General features: G+C 37.5%; 3 protein-coding genes across 3 annotated transcripts; 2 read left to right on the top strand and 1 right to left on the bottom strand.

The window, feature by feature from the left end:
- Positions 1-922: 922 nt before the first annotated feature.
- LOC121971161 (probable magnesium transporter NIPA4) lies at positions 923-6,269 on the bottom strand. Its single transcript, XM_042522300.1, has 9 exons — positions 5,683-6,269; positions 3,774-3,830; positions 3,471-3,561; positions 3,223-3,383; positions 2,985-3,112; positions 2,765-2,902; positions 2,427-2,519; positions 1,383-1,488; positions 923-1,295 (listed from the first exon to the last, which is right to left on the bottom strand). Exons 1-9 carry the CDS (start codon positions 5,846-5,848, stop codon positions 1,168-1,170), a joined length of 1,068 nt encoding a protein of 355 aa, XP_042378234.1. The 5' UTR covers positions 5,849-6,269; the 3' UTR covers positions 923-1,167.
- Positions 6,270-9,203: 2,934 nt separating this feature from the next.
- Positions 9,204-13,592, top strand: LOC121971162 (PHD finger protein ALFIN-LIKE 8-like). Its single transcript, XM_042522302.1, has 5 exons — positions 9,204-9,533; positions 9,631-9,663; positions 12,254-12,482; positions 12,857-12,983; positions 13,070-13,592. The coding sequence occupies exons 1-5, from the start codon at positions 9,449-9,451 to the stop codon at positions 13,322-13,324; spliced, it is 729 nt and encodes a 242-aa protein (XP_042378236.1). The 5' UTR covers positions 9,204-9,448; the 3' UTR covers positions 13,325-13,592.
- A 65-nt stretch (positions 13,593-13,657) lies between these two features.
- Positions 13,658-15,634, top strand: LOC121971159 (pentatricopeptide repeat-containing protein At1g10270-like). The gene has a single exon (XM_042522298.1). The coding sequence runs from the start codon at positions 13,794-13,796 to the stop codon at positions 15,489-15,491; it is 1,698 nt and encodes a 565-aa protein (XP_042378232.1). The 5' UTR covers positions 13,658-13,793; the 3' UTR covers positions 15,492-15,634.
- The last annotated feature ends 296 nt before the right edge of the window (positions 15,635-15,930 follow it).

The following is a 15,930-nucleotide window of genomic DNA, read 5'->3' as shown; positions in this document are numbered from 1 at the left end:
TTTATTTTATTAAATTCCGGGATTTAAATCCCGGATATGATGAATATCCGGGATTTAAATCCCGGATAATTTTTTTTACAAAATAAAACTTAAGCATGAAAAAAACAATAAGGTGTTCAAAAAATTAAAAAAAAAATATCGGGATTTAAATTTTTTTACAAAATAAAACTTAAGCATGAAAAAAGTAATATGTTCAAAAAATTTAAAAAAAAATATCGGGATTTAATTTTTTCATGCTTAAGTTTTATTTTGTAAAAAAATTTAAATCCCGGTATTTTTTTTTTTATTTTTTGAACACCTTATTGCTTTTTTCATGCTTAAGTTTTATTTTGTAAAAAAATTTATCCGGGATTTAAATCCCGGATATTCATCATATCCGGGATTTAAATCCTGGAATTTAATAAAATAAATTAAAAAAAAAAGAACCGAGATTTAAATCCCGGATATGAGCACCTCTCATCTATATTTGTAAAAAATTTTAATTTTACCTATTTTTTAATAACCTTACTGTTTATACTTATTTTAAAAATTTCCCCGCCTGTAAGTTTGAAAGTTTTATTTAGAAATTTAATTTTTGATTATAAAAGAGCCGGCATGAAGCTACCAACCACAACAGCTGACGCTGATGGCACCTTTCTTTGCTTTTTTTTTTTTTTCTTTTCTTTTCTCCTTTTATGATAGTATATTGACAAAGACCAGTGGATCTAAGAGCCCACCAAGTTAATTTCAGTTTCTGATTTCATTAATTTTGGTTGACTGGCTTCTGCAATAAACAGTTAAGGAAGATAAAATACTCTGTTTCAACAATATTTCTTCCAATAATGTGCCTGTTATTATCAAAGAAGATCCTCGAAAGATTAAGGGGCGAGGATAATTCTTCTCACTCCACATAACTAACAATGCTGTTGGAACTCAAAAGTCATGTCTCACAGGAACTAATTTTCTCGAAAACGTATTTAAATTACATATTTAACAAAATGTAATTTCCCCTTTCCATTTTAGCAATCGCTCTCTCTTCTCACTCTCGTCTACAGGGTCTCAAACTGTGCTTCGTGGTCTAAAAATCTTTACAGTTTTCTAATTTAAAAGGAAGCAACATTCCCTTGGTACACTAACATTCATGACGCAGGGGTACTCAAATACAGAGCTAAAACAAAAGTTACCACCTCATGGCTGCCAAAATGAGTCAGGAGACCTGAGAGGAGTGGCTCCGGAGGAATAGCCGTCGTTGTTGCCGGAGGTATCATCATCTTCACTGTTGAAGTATTTTGAAAGGCGGCCAGAGTGATGCGAACCTGCCAGATAAAGGAGCCGGTTGTGAAACAAACGCACCCAATGAATCCAAGTTAAATCATTTTATTTGAGTCCAAGACACGACTAACCATCTGCCATGTCCTTGGTCCTGTGAAGAAGAAATGTCCCGGAAAGAATAGTGACAAAGCCACACATCTCTGTGACAATCTGTGTGGGATTTTGTCGATCCCAGTCCTGTCAGAAAATCCATAGTCAAGAACATTAAAACAAACTTATACCCCACATGATACAAAAGCAAATAAATTTAAACTGATAACACCTTATCAACCATGATTTAAGCATGGTTGATCCTGTATAGTGGAAATGAATGTCCGGAGTACAGTTAACAATAATCATGGTTCCTACTCATCCATCTTCTAAACCACTTGCCTATATGTTCACTTGACACTTCCATACAAATTTGGAAGATTGCTGAAATGAATGGTATTTTATCATTGAAGTGTCTACCTGTTGATTGACTTGTACAACAATCAGTGTTTCAAAAAGTGATTCAAATGCATATATGCATTTTCAGGAGGGGTCTGCTTATGCAAACCACCTACATATGCCTTGACTGTCATTTCAGAAAATTTATTAGATTGTTCATATGAATTTGTATATTATATGGATTGTGTAGATTGAAGCATAATGCTCTTGAAATTATGGAGTGTCAAGGTCAAAGTAGAATAGACAATTCCAATGATTCTACTATATTTTAGATATAGGTTACATATGTGGCTCTGTTGACCCGTATACCCCATATGAGTTATACATTGGGTCAATCACAAAACTAGCCACATGTTTTTTAATACCTTCATTTAAACCTACTTCTACAATATTCAAGTACATCCAGCTGACACTGCAAATCTAAAGTTTCACTGCCAATTGACACACATTAGTATTGTTAAAAGCCGTATACTATATGGCAACAATATAATAATGCTAAACTTCAAACAAAAATGAAACAAAGATTTCAACAGTCATATAGGAGCAGTTAACCTAGAATTAGATCGCGCCAGCTCAAATCCTTATACATGAAACTAGCGTAGCAGATGAGCAATTCAACAGTTAGATTTAATGTACCAAGAATTTGAGATCAAAGTTAGGGGCAAATGTCATATAGAAGCAGTTACCTTGAACATAATCACACTGGCCAGAATGGTCAATGATGTAAACATCACATAGTATATGGGTGACACAACTGCAGTGTTAAATGTATCAAGAGCCTGAAAAAGATTCGAACAAGGCACAAGAACATTAGTGACTTGAGAGGGATCAATCTGTATCGTTTTGGTAATTTTATCGATTTGCTAATTATGCTAAACAAGTTAACTTCCACAGCAGCTCAAGCTGTTATTGGAGTGACTTCTAATATTAATAGCAGTTGTGTGCTGATGCAGCAGTTAATATTTCAAACATGACAAAATTAATTAATAAAAATGATATACATGCTCAAAGAACATAGTTGTACCTTGTTGAGATAATTCACTTGGGTAGCGACACATGATACAACTATAACTGTGAATACCCAAGTTTGGGGATAAATCAATTGGTTCATTCCAGAAAATGTCAACTTTAGAGCAATTCCAAGAGCTTTCACACTCATAACCTGCAAATAAATGGGGAGGAGATAACACAAGTTCTTTTCAGATTCCAGAATGTTGACTAAAGTAGCAAAATTTGTCTTATACCGAGAGTGATCCAACAAGAGAGCAAATGCCGATGTAGACCATAATATGTGTTTGCCCATATTGAGGGACAAAATGGATTACAAGTATCAAGGCTGCTACAAGCACAGTTATTGCATAGAACAAAAAAGCTGAAGAAATATAAACCAAATATTAGCCCCCTCCTAAGTTTTAACAATTGTTCTTAACAATGGATTACAGTTAAAGTACACACATATTAGAGAAAGAGAAAAGCAAGCACCTGGTTCAGTTGCCAGATCCCAGACTTCTGCCACAGACTCAATTTCACGCTCTTGAGGTGCATGAAGCACAATTGTAGTCGATCCCACAACACAAAGAGCACAGCCAAGGATGCCAAAAATATGTAACCTTTCCTGTAAAATGACATGTGCAAGTACAGCACTGGAAACACTATTTTTATGTTAATAATTGCTGGACAAGGTAAGGAAATAGAGGGTATCAAAATGTCTGGTGGTGATAAGGTCATGCCTGATGATTATGCTTAGAGCACCAAGAGGAGTTACTAGAATGGCAGGAGCAAATGCATATGCTGCAAAATTAGCAACTTCCCCAACAATCACTGTTACCAAAGGGAAAGATTGTAATAATTCAAAGTTCATAAAAAGAAACCAAACAAACCCAAATAATTATAATGCACATGTTCCATTGATTTCACTATCTTATTGCATGCCACAATTCAATAATGAAATTCTAATTATAGAAAGTAAATGACGGCACCATGTTGTTACCAAAGGAACTAATTAAGAATAGAAAACCAAAGATCATACTCACTTGCTATCATGCCTACCCACCAAAGTGGTTCATACAAGTAAGAATACCCGCCAGCCCCTGTTTGCCAATTTAAACATATTTAGGTACTTTTTCATGTAATTGAAAAAAATAAAGAAATAAAGATAGTAATTGCACAAAACTAATGATGGACAGCCAAATGCTGCAATAAGCTATTTTGGGTGAAATTCGGAAAAGACAGTGGCTTCAACAAACTTGTGAATACTAGAACAACTTTTAACAGATCATATAAACTACTGAGAGTTACCAGAGTTCTAAAAGTTTGCCATTAGGGACTGAATTGAAGGGGAAAATACTATCCAAATTTCAAAAAAATTACACTTTGTGTGAAATACCTCTCACCTAGCTAGGGCATGTAAACAACGTAGTAATTCTTATGATTTAACAGCATTTGGTCTGTCCTAGATTATCATTTATCAAATTCCTATTTGGTATGATACAACCCTGAAGAAGATCACTTTCATCAGGGTAATAATATAGAAGATATCTGGATATCCCAGCAAAGCATAGAAGTCCATAATCTAATGCCTCAACTTATCTTTATCTGTAAATAATAACTTCATTGATCACAGGCAATAGGTCCTCTAAACCTATTAGTGTTTTATAATCCTTGAAGAAAATAACTACTCAATCTTTGATATGCGCCAATCATGTACACTATAAATCTAATTAAATGATTCAATCCTCTCTTTAAGAAAGTTTACTTCTTTGTGCTGAATGCTGCATCAATTCCTTTTTACAACCAACATTATTTGGCATAATACAGGCATATGCATACACTTGTGATGATAAAATAAGATCGCGTAAATCTTGTTTTAATAGGGAAGAACTTAAACAAAACTTATTCCAGTGCTGAAAGAAAGAAATGCTTGAGAAATTGCAGGTAATTGCAATAAGAGCATCATATGCCAACATATGACAATGGAATTTGCCACTATAATAATGCAAATAATCCATGATTCACACTTATCATTCAATAATAAGAATGGACTTCCTAGAAGATTTTGGGTAACTTTTCCCTTCAACCATGTGCACTCTGAATCTAGTTCAGTTAAAATAATTTTAAATCAAATTACAGAGTGACATATATCTAGTATCTGAAATCTGAATTTTGAATGATGCACCCAAGATGATAAATAAAAGTAGAACAGCAATCTGAATGTTAGTTAAACATAAGGTAGCCGAAATATACTCGTGTGTTTCTACCTATATAATTCTTTTGATGACTTCCTTATTGATCTTAAACAATCACTAGAAGCTAATTGTTTCCATGAATTTCAGTTACAAATCTTACCAGTCTCAACTATTCTAGGTTTGTTACCTGAGTCTTACCCTTCCATTTAGCAGGAGGCATGGCTGGTGAAAACCTTGCTTTGCACCAAATAAAGTTAAGATACATTTACAGGAGTTTGTTGACTTAGTTTTTTGCTCCTTTTGAGAACCTACTTACTCTCTATTTATTTATCTAGGCTTGAGAGTGGTGTCGGGTTGCTCTTATCAAGTAATGACAAAGAATGACTTCTAAAGTACACTAACTGAAGCTCATTCCCAGCCCAGTGTCCGTTGTTTCAACTTCTACTACAAGCAAAACTTAAAGGATGTCTAACATTGAAATGTCTATAGTACAATCCATCAATAAGTGTCCTAATTCCACTAGCGATACGGTGAAATCCTGTTTAATTAAGCATAATAAAGCATCAGTCAATAATCCAGTATCATAATCATGCAGTTCATATTGCTAAATGAAAAGAGGGCGGAAAACACCACGAGAGAGTGGAGAAAGCAAAAAAAAATCTGCACTCAGAACTATATTTAACTGTTGGTCAGACTTACAATCAGTAGCAAATCAACAAATTGAGACCCACAACTAAAAAAAAGGGGGAAAAATCACCAGCTCTGACTCCGGAAGCGCCGGCCTTCTTGAGTCCCTTCTTCTTGACGATAAAACTGGCGCCGATGAATAAGCTAGAAGACAATGCGAGGACCAACCCCTTGATGTTATCCGAGGACATTCCAGTGTACCATTTCCCGTCGGACGCCTCGGCGGCGGGAGCCATCCCGAACCCCAAACAAGAACCCTAGATGCCACCCCGCCCTTCCCGCACTACTCAGACATTCGCTTCAATCGCTATACGAGATCGGCCGCGCAAACACTAAGAAGATAGACGCAAAGACGGCCCCCCGCCGCTAGATCCTGCTTTGGGGAGGCGGCGCATGCAGCGGCGGTGTCAGATCGAAAAATGCGAAGCGGGGCGTTCAAGGTCCGTCCAGGCCATGGAGATCTGGCGGCTGCGGGCAGAGAAGTGCCCACGAGACGAATAGAGGAATTGGATTGATAGGATGGAAGACAGAAATGAAATCGTTGTATCAAATAAAGACAGAGAGACGGAGATCACGAGATCTGCAAGCGAAGAAGAGAGGTCGTCTTCAGGTCGTCGGAAGAAGGAAAGGAATAATTGCTCGCCGGGGTTGCCAATCAGTCAAGGTAAAAGAAAAATAAAATAATTATAATTATTATTTTTACATTTATTTATCAAATAGATTAAGAACATTAAAATAATAAATATTTATTTTTGGCAAAAAAAAATAATAAATCAAAAGTATACTCTTTTTTCCAAAATTATTCAAATTAAAGCCATTTAAATCAAAATTACTTTAATCTGTTCAATATTATAATAATTTTAATTAAAATTATTTTATATTATAATTGATCATGTCCGTGCACTGAGTAGCTGAGTAGATGGAAACTGGGAACGTGATCTCCGTAGTGACGTGGCCCTCCGATGAACCTACAACAAAGCCGGGTCGAGAAGGGAGTTCCTGGCGACGACTCTCCGACGCTCAAGTCAGACGATGGCGAGATGAAACAGGCGCAAAATAGAGAGACTATGGCTACAGTAGATGAAGAGAAAAATCATACCTCCGCCGAAGTCAAGAGGTCCTTATATAGGATCCCGCAGAAGTGCGTGCACACTTCCCAGGGCGTGCACGCTCCTCAAAGCATATTTCTGAATGGTTGTTCAGAAAAGCGAGTCTGACGTCATACCGCAACTGTCCGAGCATATCTCTGCCACGGCAGCGGAAACTTCCCCGTACGATCCTCGGTACGGCCGGGGTGCCGATCATGCTGTTTATCGGTGACAGGTGTCTCGAGAATGATATCACTAGCTGCCACTTTTGTCCTCTTCTAAGCCTTTTGTCTCTAATTGGGTCGGACAGGCTGGTCGCTCGGGCTCCAGGGCGCTCGGGTACACATGCACCTCGGACCGGGTGAAAAGGCCGCTCGGTCACATACTCGGACGGGGTACAAGCCAGTTGTTCTGCAGTTTGACTGAGCAGATTGGCAATTCGGCATAGCGGTTCCTCTATAAGGGAGATTGTGAGCATCGGAAGCTCGACCCGAGGTCGAGCTGTCTTCGTGCCGGCCCGGGATCTACTCCGGCCGGTCGGCCAGGTGACTTCCTCCCCCCTCAGCCAGAGCTTTGACTCTCCTGTGTCGTTGACCTTTTTCTATATGGGTCCCCGATCCTTATCACCAGATCAATAATAATTTTAATCAAAACTATTTTAATTATAGTAGTTTTAATTAAAATTATTTACTATTTGATAAGTTTTAGTTAAATTAGATCTTTTCTCAAATTAAAACAACTCTAATTAATATTTTGATTATTTAAAGTAAAATACAGGTATACTTTTAATATTTTAAAAATTAATACTTTTGGTAATAGTGAAAGTAAAGGGTTTTTATTTTATTTTATCTCTAGCCTTTGTTTTCAATGACTAGTTAATTTTTGTAATGACAATTTTAAATGGTCAATTGAAATATAAAGGAAGGATGTGTTTTACTTTATAGAAAAAAAAATATTTTTCTGAAAAAAAACACGAGGAAAATATTTTTGGACAAAAAAAAAGCGTCCATTTTCATATGGACATCTGATTTCTAATTAATGAAATGGACATCCCATTTAATGTGAATTGTCTGAAATACCCTTACTTTTTGTCAGATTCAAAACTTCTTATGCTTTTGAATTAGGTTTAAGTTCTGATAGAGTTTAAGGCTTTGAACCATAGCCGTCGGCTATAATATACTTGTTAATTTTTATACGGATTTGTGATCATCAAATAATATTTATTTTAAATATAATAGATATTATAATATTTTCATCAATTATTTTGAAATATTATTTTAACTAAATTACCACTTATCACTTAAAAAAAATAAAATCAAAATGACAAAATTACTATTAAATAAGTTAGCAACAGATTTCTATCTATTATAGAAGTTACATGCTAATTTTTACATAGTTAGTTAATCATGATCAAATAATATTAATTTGAAATATAATGAGTATAATAGAATTTTTTTTATTTATTTTACTTATTGAAATATTATTTGAACTAGACTATCAATTTAAGAGAAGTAGAATTATAAAATCACTATTGTAGAAATTAGTAATTAGATTCTACACATTGTAGACATTATCGATTGTTATCAAATATTATTTATTTAAAATATAATGAGTGTCAATGTGTCATGAAGTTCTCTTCATTTATTTTGTTCATTTAAATATTGTTTGAACTAAGTTATTACTCTTATGCCTTGTTTACTTGTGAGAATAGAAAGTAAAATTAATAAAAAGTTTTCATAATGAAAAAGTTTTTGTCGTTTATTTTATTAAAATTTTCAGACGGAAGAAAAATACAATCCATCAACAGATAATTTTTGAATCAAAATTAATCATCTCAAAATCGAACGGAAAACAACCGATGAAAAAAAATATGACGATGTACCCTTTTTTATTTATAAAATTATATCATATAAAAAAAAATAACACATGTACTCTTTTTAACTCACAAAATTATACCATATAAAAAAAACGACATATGTATCTTTTTTATTTATAAAATTATATCATATAGATACATCTTTCTCTATTAAAATAAATAAATATGCAAAGAAAATAAATAAACATACAAAGGAAAAGAATTCATTACCATTTCTCTTCTCTTTCTTCCAATTTCCAAATAACTTTTTATCATAGATTCTTTTTTTCTTCTTTATCCGTGCATTAGAGTAAACAACCCATTAGAGAAATAAAATAAAAAAGTGATATAAAGTCAATATGCTAAAAGCTAGTAATAAATTTTAACACGACGTTTACACAAGATTTGAAACTTAAATCCAATTCAGAAACATTGATTTTTTTGAATCAGATATAAAGTGAAGGTATTTCGGACGGTTCACGTTAAATGGAACACCCTTTTAATTTTAATATGTAATAGGATAATCGTATGACACGTGGTACCAAATAAAAATAAATAAAAAAATAATGGGCCCCAATATTGTTTTAGTAAACAATTTCATTTCTCTCAAATTTCTCATTTTCTTATCCATTTTAAAACACAGTAGAAAAAAAGAAGAAAAAAGAGCGAGATCGGCTTGAACCTCACCCAGTTCTCATTCCTAACGCCACAAAGCTACTTCTCACTCTGACTGCTCTTCTCCATCGAAAACCCTAACACCTTTTCCCCTCTATCTACATTCCATCTTTTTATGCTGATCTCCTGTGCCTCTCGATCCTACCGGCGGTACCCTCCCGATTTTACTCCGGCGCTAGGGTTACGACTTCGATTTCTCTCCTTCAGGTTCGTGGAGGATGGACGATGACGTACGCAAGCCCGAGCAGGTCTTCCGCGACTTCAGAGGCCGCCGTTCCGGCATCATCAAGGCCCTCACTACCGGTATCGTCTTTTTTTTTACTCGATTTTGGGTTGTTCTCGTCCATGTTCGTGGATCTCTGGTGTCATTTCCTCCTCTTTCTTCCTGCTGGTGTTGCAGATGTCGAGAAGTTCTACGCGCAGTGTGATCCAGGTAATTTGCTTTTCTTCGGCGTTTATTTATTTACTTTATTTATTTATTGTTAGGACAGTTGCGATGATAGCCTTTTGGTTGTCTGGCACTACGTTTTCTCCAGCGTTTGATGTGCGACGCCATCGAACATGTAGTTTATATTTTGTTTAATTAATTTCTGTTTCCAATTTTTTTTTGAGGCATGGTTGAATCAATTTACTCTAGCTCAACCTTCCAAAAGATGTTTTTAAAATCGAACCACAGATCAAACCGGTGTTGGCTATCGGGGCATTGGTTTTGACTAGTCGAACTGGTTAATCTGAAAAACTATATATATATATAAAATTCATTTGCTTGAAAGAGTGCTGCTTTTCCCACTCACCTTACACACCCCTCCCCGGTCCCCACTCTAAAATTATGCTTATACCCTTTACATTTCACTTCTTTTTTTAAATTTTGTTTTTTTATTGGTTTTATTTTTTAACAAAAAAAAAAAAACAAATCCAATAAAAAAATGTTGGGCCCGGCCAGAAAAATGTTAAAAAAGAATGTGCCAAGAAAATGTTAAAAAAAAGTGTCAAAAAAATGTATGTTAGGAGGTGTGAAAACAAAAAAAAATGTTTGTTTTTTAATTGTTAATAACAAAATCAATTAAAAAAAGAAAGTAGAAGAATAAAAGGGCATAAGGGTAAATACAATTAAATTTTATGGTGGGACCAGGGGAGTTTATGGGGTGGGAGAAGTAATTTGCTTGAAAAAATTGTGGAATTGTGAAATGACATTAAAAAAATAAAATTATATATATATATATAGAGAGAGAGAGAGGGGGTGTTATTTATTTATTTTAATATTTCGATCATTAGCCAAGTTTCCTTATTTATCAAAAGAAACATCCTAATTTTAAAATTACTAAACAAACATAACATCAAAAATAATATTATTCATTTCCTACTCCTCCCACCAACCTTCTAAATCCCACCTTATTTTTCAATGTATATGTCTGATATTTTCCATATCAAGATCAATATGCATGATATGGAAAAATATTAGACTGAGTTTGATATGAAAAATATCAGGGTTAGGTTGGGCCTGATGTTGGATCATATCATGCCGAGAGTATGCCTGACATTGGATCATATCAGGCTCAGAGTAAGCCTGATATGGGAACATATCAGGTCTTTTTTAATTCTCGATAGAGAGGATGCATTGAAAAACGGTGTGAAAGAGGAGGATTTAGGAGGTCGGCGAGAGTAGGAATGAAATAATACAATATTTTGTACTCTTTTTATTAGTTTTAAAATTAGAGTATTTCTCTTTGAGTAAATAAAAAAACGTGTCCGCTACTTTTAAGTAAAAAACCATTAAAATGATGAGCTGGTGCTGATGTAACATAATAATATAACGTCAGCAAACAGATTGCGTGCGTGTAAAAAAAAAGTTGGATATGAAAAATTTAAAAGTGGATTTTTTAGGTAATCAGATTTGGGTGCGAATCGCAAATCAAATCTGGAAAGGGTATTCTGTTTTCAGCATTACACGCTAGCATGCACGCAATCTATTTCTTGATGTGGTATAGCATTACATTATAAATTAATGGTTAGAAGACACAAGATGTGCTATGTTTGGAATAAAAAGATATATTGCTCTAGATATAAGAAATTTAAAGGCTATGTTATGCTTAAAATAAGGTGTAAAGACTATTCTAGATTAATTAAATAATTATCCCAAAGATAGTTGATCTATGGTTAGATATTGTTGTATATGAGAGATCTATTATCTTAATATTTAGGACAACATTTCCAATTTCACTTCTTTATTTAGGGGTTGTAACGGATAGGGTATCCATAATTCAATTGACACATCCAAATCCATGCCTGTGAATAGTGATGGTGGGCATTAACTATTCTATGCATACCTGTAATATCACACTACAAGTGTGAAGCATGTCTTGTTTCAAGATATCGTGGTACCTCTAATAGTAAAAAATTATAAGAAATTGAACATTTAGAAATAGCTAATTCAACGTCACATTAATAAATTACGTCTAAACTATGCTAGTCAAGCTCGAATGACAATATGCCTATAAAATCACACTAACCATCAAATTTAAATTTTGCAAATACACGTGCATGCGCATGAGTAACCGTACCTGAGTATGCTGATTTGAGACTCATCTAATACATGTGACAGGGGTATCTACCATTTCACAGCAACCTGTCCACACCTATTTAGCAGGGATCATGCAGTCATGGTAATTGAGAAAACTGCCACCCCTAGTTCTAGTGCCCATTTTATGCTCGTTCTGGTTTCTTTTCTTTTTTGTTGGCAAAAGAGATGCTGCACTCTATTGTTTTGTTAAATCAGAGAACTTTTATTTACAAAAACAAAATTTTAAAATAAATTATTTGATACTTTTCAAGGGTTTGCTTGTTTCATCACCATTAGTATTCTGAATGACTATTATCTTCTTTCTAAGTTTGTTTTTCTACCTTAAACATAATAACTTGATTCACCAGAGTATGCACTGAATGTACTACAATGATCTTAAGATACACTTGTAATCATTCCAAGAGGGGTGAATATAGTTGCTGATGACATGGAAAATTTGCAGAAAAAGAGAACCTATGCCTTTATGGTTTTCCAGATGAGACTTGGGAAGTCAACTTGCCTGCTGAAGAAGTTCCTCCAGAGCTTCCAGAGCCTGCTTTAGGAATCAATTTTGCTAGGGATGGGATGGAAGAAAATGATTGGCTTGCGCTTGTTGCAGTCCACAGTGATTCATGGTTACTAGCTGTTGCTTTCTACTTCGCAGCACGCTTTGAATTTAACAAAGAGACTAGGTATTATCTTTGATTGACACCACTATCAAGATAAAAGAAAAAATATTGTTTGGCCTAGCTGTTGTTGAATATGTTCTTTTGCTTTCATGTCATCCTTGATATTTAATTGAAAACTGTCTAAATTTCATAGTTATATTATTGAAAGCATATCAAGTTGGTTTGTTAGTTCTTAGTTATTCTCATAAGCTTATAGTCCTAATGCATTGTCAATTACATGATTAAGTTGACTGTGTAGTGGATTCAGTGATATTGCGAGTAGTGGTTCCAAGATATCGTTGTTACTTTTGTCTGTTAAAATTGCCAACTGAGTTCGTCTTAAGATTAAAGTCTGGTTTGACCGACTCGTTGATTTTTTGTTCCTAATGATGCTGCAGGATGCGGCTACACAGTATGATCAACAGTCTCCCTACTGTATACGAAGTCGTAACCAGAACTGCCAAGCCATCGCGAGAGAAGACTTCCAATGGCAGCATCAAGAGCAGCAAGTCTAGTTCCAAGAAGGTAGAGCCTATTTCCTCAACTACTATTAACTTTCCTCTTTTAAGCAATTAATCTAGAACGCCTCCTACCTTGATGCCTCTGAGCAGCTAAAGCTCGCAGAGTCTCAAAAACCCTCAAAGATGCAGGTCCTCACAGATCTAGACAGCAGAGAGGACGAAGAGGAGCACGAGAACACCCTATGTGGTGCGTGCGGCGACAACTATGCAGCCGATGAGTTCTGGATCTGTTGTGATGTCTGTGAACAGTGGTTCCATGGAAAATGTGTTAGGATAACACCTGCGAAGGCGGAGCATATCAAGCAATACAAGTGCCCAGGTTGCAGCAGCAAGAGACCTAAATAACGTATGAAAAACTTGGAGCAATGCATGGAATGATGTATCAGAGATTCTCAGTCCGACATCAAACAAGCCTTCTTTGAAGCCACACTAAGCAGGCATGCACCATTTAGTTGCCAGACTAACTTAGTTCATGTTAGACTGTTGGAATGTAGGAAGAAGATGTTAGGTTGTAGACTTGTAGTACTGGAATGTTGGATTGTAGTATTGATGGATTCAGGTTTCTTGTGGGTGATCAAGCTGATTTTTTCAATTGATTAAAACTTAACTGGCATTTGATCTTTCCTTAGTGAGCGGGCTCTAGATGACAATAGTGAACTTATTAGGGTACTTCGAGAACGCAGTAAACATCTAGGAAGCAAATTGAAATTTTCTCTAGGGTTTTTCATTTTCCGTTTCTGAGGTCTTCCTGCACCGATCTCCGCCGTTACTTTCGCCCCGCTGCGGCTCCGCTTCCTTTCTTTTCCTCGTCGCCATGTTCTTCTTCCGCCACCTCCTCCTCCGCTCAATCCGCGGCGGCGCGGCCTCTGATCTCCGCAGCCCGCAACTCATCGCAGCGCTATGTGCCCCTTCCCGTCACTTCGCCTTCTCCTCAGCCGAGGAGGCCGCGGCCGAGCGTCGCCGACGTAAGCGCCGCCTACGCATAGAGCCCCCTCTCGACGCTCTCCGCCGCGACCCGAACGCCTATCGCCAGCCGCGTGATCCCAACGCGCCCCGCCTCCCCGACTCCACCTCCGCCCTCGTCGGCCCCCGTCTCAACCTCCACAACCGCGTCCAGTCCCTCATCCGCGGCGGTGACCTCGAAGCCGCCTCCTCCACCGCCCGCCACGCCGTTTTCTCCTCCGTCCGCCCCACCGTCTTCACCTGCAACGCCATCACCGCCTCCATGCTCCGCGCCGGCCGTCTAGATGACGTCGTCGCCCTCTTCACCTTCTTCTTCAACCAATCCAACATCGTTCCCAACGTCGTCTCCTACAATATCCTAATCAACGCCCACTGTAACGCCGGCCGTGTCGATGTCGCCCTCGATGTCTACCGCCACATCCTGGAGAACGCCCCCTTTTCCCCGTCCTATGTCACCTACCGCCACCTCACCAAGGGCCTTGTCGACGCCGACCGCATGCAGGACGCCATCGATCTTCTCCGCGAGATGCTTAATCGCGGCCATGGCGCTGACTCCATGGTCTACAACACCATCATGGCTGGCTTCATCGACCGTGGAAACATGGAGAGGGCTCTTCAGTTCTTCGATGAGCTCCGCGATCGCTGCCTGGTCTACGACGGTATCGTGCATTCGACTCTGATGGAGGCCTACTTCAAGCAAGGAATGGACAAGGAAGCCATGGATTCGTATCAATCGTTGTTAGACCGGCAGTTCAAGATGATCCCTGCCACCTGCAACGTCCTCATCGAGACCTTGCTCAAGCACAACAAGCTGGCCGAGGCAGAGGCAATGTTTGAGAATATGCTAAACAACCACTCCCCGCCTGGCTTCACGGCCATCAACACTGACACCTACAACCTGATGGTTAACCAGCGCTTCAAGGAAGGGAAGTTCGTCGAGGCTATCGAGACATTTCACCGGCAGCCCAAGAAGCCTCTCATCATGGACGTTGGCTGCTTCAATAATATCATCGCAAAGCTCTGCGAGAACAGGTTGCTCCTTGAGGCACAGACGCTGTTCGATGAAATGCCCGAGAAGTCAGTTAACCCGGATGCAACAACTTTCAGGACCCTGATTGATGCATGTTTCAGGGTCGGGAGGGCAGACGATGCGATGGAGTTCTTGGAGAAGATGATCAAAAATAGTGGGGAAAGCCCTGGCTTCAGAGTCGACGTTGAGGTCTACAACATGATCTTTGATGGATTGGTGAAGGCAGGAAGGATCAGCCAAGCACTGAAGGTTTTTGACAAGCTGTGGGAGAGGGGAATCAGGCCTAACATGTTGAGTTATGAGGTTTTGGTTACTGCTCTGTGCAATGTGGGTAGCCTGGATCGAGCACGAGATTTGTTCGAGCAGATGCTAAGGAGTCGGATAAATGCGACTTCTGAACTCAGTGCCTTACTATCAGATACTTTTGGCAAAGCAGGACGAAGCCAGGAGATTGAAGGGCTACTCGGTGGCGGCAGTTCAAGCATTGTTGTTCCTCAAGCACAACAGGTAGCTGTTTGAATTAGACATTTCTTTACCTTTCAAAAACTAAAGGAGAATTTGACTTTTAATTTATTGGATTTGGAGGGAGTTTCAGTTGAAGGCGTTCGTTCTTGTATGAATATTCTTCTGCTGTTTGGCTAAAGATAATGCCACATTACTTATATGGGCAAAGAATGTCTATATTTTACAATGATCTATCATATTAAACTTTTGTCAACAGAATCATTTTACCTTCTTTTAGCATCTGGGCAGCTCTCACTTGCCTAATATAACAGCTGGTCAAAAATCAAAGAGTTATACACTTGGAAATTAGATTAAGCTGTTGACAGGATCTGAAATGAATGGGGTGAATTCTCCAATAGATTTTGTCGACTGAAGCATGGTATTTGCTATCTAGTATGGTTCTGACACAAGCTTGTAGATAATCTCACTTACGACTGCAATAATGAAGCATTAA

Source organism: Zingiber officinale, chromosome 4A (assembly GCF_018446385.1).
Source record: "Zingiber officinale cultivar Zhangliang chromosome 4A, Zo_v1.1, whole genome shotgun sequence".
Lineage (NCBI taxonomy): Eukaryota > Viridiplantae > Streptophyta > Magnoliopsida > Zingiberales > Zingiberaceae > Zingiber > Zingiber officinale.
Note: the sequence above shows the minus strand (reverse complement) of the source record. Positions and strands in the feature narration are given on the sequence as shown.